Consider the following 3,117-nt stretch of genomic DNA (forward strand, 5'->3'; position numbering starts at 1 on the left):
TCAGCCCTGTTGGATGTTGGGGACAGCTGGGGGGTGCTCAGTCCCATGGGACCCTGGGGATGGTCCGGGGGGGGGGGAGCTCCGCGCTTTGGGACCCCAGGGATGCTTTGTGGGGGGCTCAGCTTTGCAGGACCCCAGAGATGTTTTGGGGTGGCTCAGCCCCATGGGACCCCAGGGACGGTCTAGGGGGCTCAGCCCTGTGGGATGTTGGGGATCGTTTGGGGGGGGGAGGGGCAGCTCAACCCCGAGGGACTCAAAGGATGGTTTGGGGGGGCTCTGCCCCATGGGACCCCGGGGACAGCCTGGGGGGCTCATCCCTGCTGGATGCTGGGGATGGTTTAGGGGGGACTCAGCATTGCAGAACCCCAGGAATAGATTGGGGGTGCTCTGCAGGACCCCAGGGACAATCTTGAGGTTCTCAGTCCCATGGGACCCCAGGGACAGTTTGGGGTGCTCTGCCCCTGAAGATGGTTTGGGGGGGGTGTCTCTGTCCCAAGGCTGCTGGGTGACCCCGTGGGGATGGCTTGGGGGGGCGGGGTGTGTCACGTCATGGTTGATGGGTGATCCCATGGGAACCCCAGGACACTTTGGGGGGGCTGGGGATTGACCCAAGCGGGGTCCAAGTGTGGGGGGAACATGGGGAGGTACGGGGGACAGGTGGGGACAAGGGGATGGATGGAGGGATGGGGACGGATGGAGGGCTGGGGAGGTGGAGGCGGATGGAGGTGTGGGGTTGGATGGAGGCATGGGTAGTGATGGAGGGATAGGGATGGACGGGGATGGATGGAAGGATGAAGATGGATGGGGTGGATGAAGGGATGGGGACGGATGGAGGGATGGGGAGATGGAGATGGGTGGAGGTGTGGGGTTGGATGGGGGCACGGAGAGTGATGGAGGGATGGCGGTGGATGGGGTGGATGGAGGGATGGGGAGATGGGCACGGATGGAGGGATGGAGGAGTAGATGAAGAGATGGCGACGGATGGAGGGATGGGCTCGGATGGAGATGGATGAAGGGATGAAGGTGGAAGGAGGGCTGGGCCTGGATGGAGGGAGGAGCACAGACAGACGGATGGAGTCAGCTGGGGAACAGATGGAGGGATGGGGGTGGTGGGGATGGATGGAGAGGTGGAGATGAGATGGATGGAGGGATGGGGATGGATGGAGGGATGGGGACAGACAGACGTGGATAGAGACACGGGGATGGACAGAAGCACCCCAGGAGATGCCGCTTACCCCCGCGTCCCCCTTGTAGGCGCCTTCCTGGTGCACCTGGCCAGCTCCTGCCCGCTGGCGGCCAACGGCTCTGTGTTGGATTTCGACTTCACCCTCATCTTCAACAAGAACCCGCTGGTCTGCTACGACCCCGACGCCCGGCACTTTGTCCCCTGCGACTGGGGGCTGCTCCGCTCCTGCGCCACCCACCTCGCCACCTTCCTCAACAACGGCACCGCCTGGGTGGAGCGCGCCGAGGCCCGACGCCGGGCTTGCCACGACCTGGCCCCCCAGTTCTTGGCCTCCACGGTGCTGCGGCGGAGTGAGCCCTGCAGCGCATGGGGGCTTTGCACGGGGCCATCGTGCACAGGGGCTTCGCACAGGGACGTGGCATAGAGTGTTGTGTTGGGGGTGTTGCACCGGGGTGTTGCATGAGAAGCTTGCGTGGGGTGATGCATGGGGCGTTGCATTGCATGGGGATGTTGCACAGGGACGTTGCATGGAGCATCGCATGGGGCATTGCACGGGGACATTGTGGAGCACGTTGCACGGGGATGTTGCACAGAGCATTGCACAGGGCTTTGCACAGGGCATTGCATCGCACGTTGCATGGGGATGTTGCATCGGGACATTGCACGGAGCCTTGCACGGGGCATTGCATGGGAGTGTTGCATTGCACATTGCATGGGGATGTTGTATGGGGACGTTGCATTGCACGTTGCACGGAGCATTGCACAGGGCTTTCTAGGGGGGCGTTGCAGAGTGCATTGCATGGGGACGTTGCACGGAGCATTGCATGGGGCACTGCAAGGGGGTGTTGCAGAGCACCTTGCATGGGGACGTTGCATGGGAACATTGTACGGGGCATGGCACGGGCGCATTGCATTGCACGTTGCACAGTGATATGGCACGGGGCTTTGCACGGGGACATTAGAGTGCGTTGCATGGGGACATTGCACGGGAACATTGCACAGAGCATTGCACAGGGCATCGCGTGGGGGTGTTGCATGGGGACATTGCATGGAGCAGTGCCCAGATCTTGCACGAGGCATCGCATGGAGCATTGCACAGAGATGTTGCATGGGGACATCGCATGGGGACATCGCCTGGGGTGGGGAGGGGGCTCACACCAGCACTGACCGTCCCCCCTCCCTGCTCCAGCGCCACCCCAAGCCCGCATCATCCCCTCCAAGACGGGCAATGCCCGGGCGCCCGTCCTCCTCACCTGCCACGTCTGGGGCTTCTACCCCCCTGAGGTGACCGTCATCTGGCTGCACAACGGGGACATCGTGGGCCCCGGTGACCACCCCCCCATCTCCGCTGTCCCCAATGGTGACTGGACCTACCAGACACAGGTGACCTTGATGGTGGCCCCGGTGGCCGGGGACACCTTCACGTGCTCGGTGCAACACGCCAGCCTGGACCAGCCCCTCCTGGAGGACTGGGGTGAGTCGGGGCGGGGAAGACACCGATCAGGACACCCGGGTCCTTGCCACGTCGCTGCTCACTCCCACTGTGTCCCTGCAGGTCCTGGCTTGTCCCCAGGGTTGACGTTGAAGGTGGCCGCGGCCACCATGGTGATGGCGTTGGGGCTTGGCTTCTTCATTGCCGGCGTCTACCGCTACCAGGCCAGGCCACTGGCACCGGGTGAGTGGTCGAGGAGGGACAGGGATGGGGACAGTGGCCTGGTGGGGACAGGGACAGTGGCCTGGGGTGACACAGACCTTCCTCACACCCTCTACTCACTCTTGCAGGTTACACTCCCCTCCCCGGAGACAACTACCCCGCAGGTAACAGCACATCCAGCCTGTCCCCTGTCCCCTGTCCCCAAGGGGCGCGTCACCCCTTCTGCCACCCCATGTTCCCCCCCCCCCAGGCGGCCTCTGGGGACCCCCCGGAGCCG

General features: G+C 63.8%; 1 protein-coding gene across 1 annotated transcript in view; it reads left to right on the forward strand.

Moving 5' to 3' along the window:
* Nucleotides 1–3,117, forward strand: part of LOC103907819 — a 7,884-nt gene that overhangs the window by 4,261 nt on the left and 506 nt on the right. Inside the window, exons 6-9 of the mRNA XM_009290094.1 lie at nucleotides 1,255–1,536; nucleotides 2,376–2,660; nucleotides 2,742–2,861; nucleotides 2,969–3,048. Coding sequence (XP_009288369.1) covers nucleotides 1,255–1,536; nucleotides 2,376–2,660; nucleotides 2,742–2,861; nucleotides 2,969–3,048 — 767 coding nt within the window. The remainder of the gene's footprint in view (nucleotides 1–1,254; nucleotides 1,537–2,375; nucleotides 2,661–2,741; nucleotides 2,862–2,968; nucleotides 3,049–3,117) is intronic.

This window comes from Aptenodytes forsteri, unplaced genomic scaffold (genome assembly GCF_000699145.1).
Source record: "Aptenodytes forsteri isolate BGI_AS27 unplaced genomic scaffold, ASM69914v1 Scaffold474, whole genome shotgun sequence".
NCBI lineage: Eukaryota > Metazoa > Chordata > Aves > Sphenisciformes > Spheniscidae > Aptenodytes > Aptenodytes forsteri.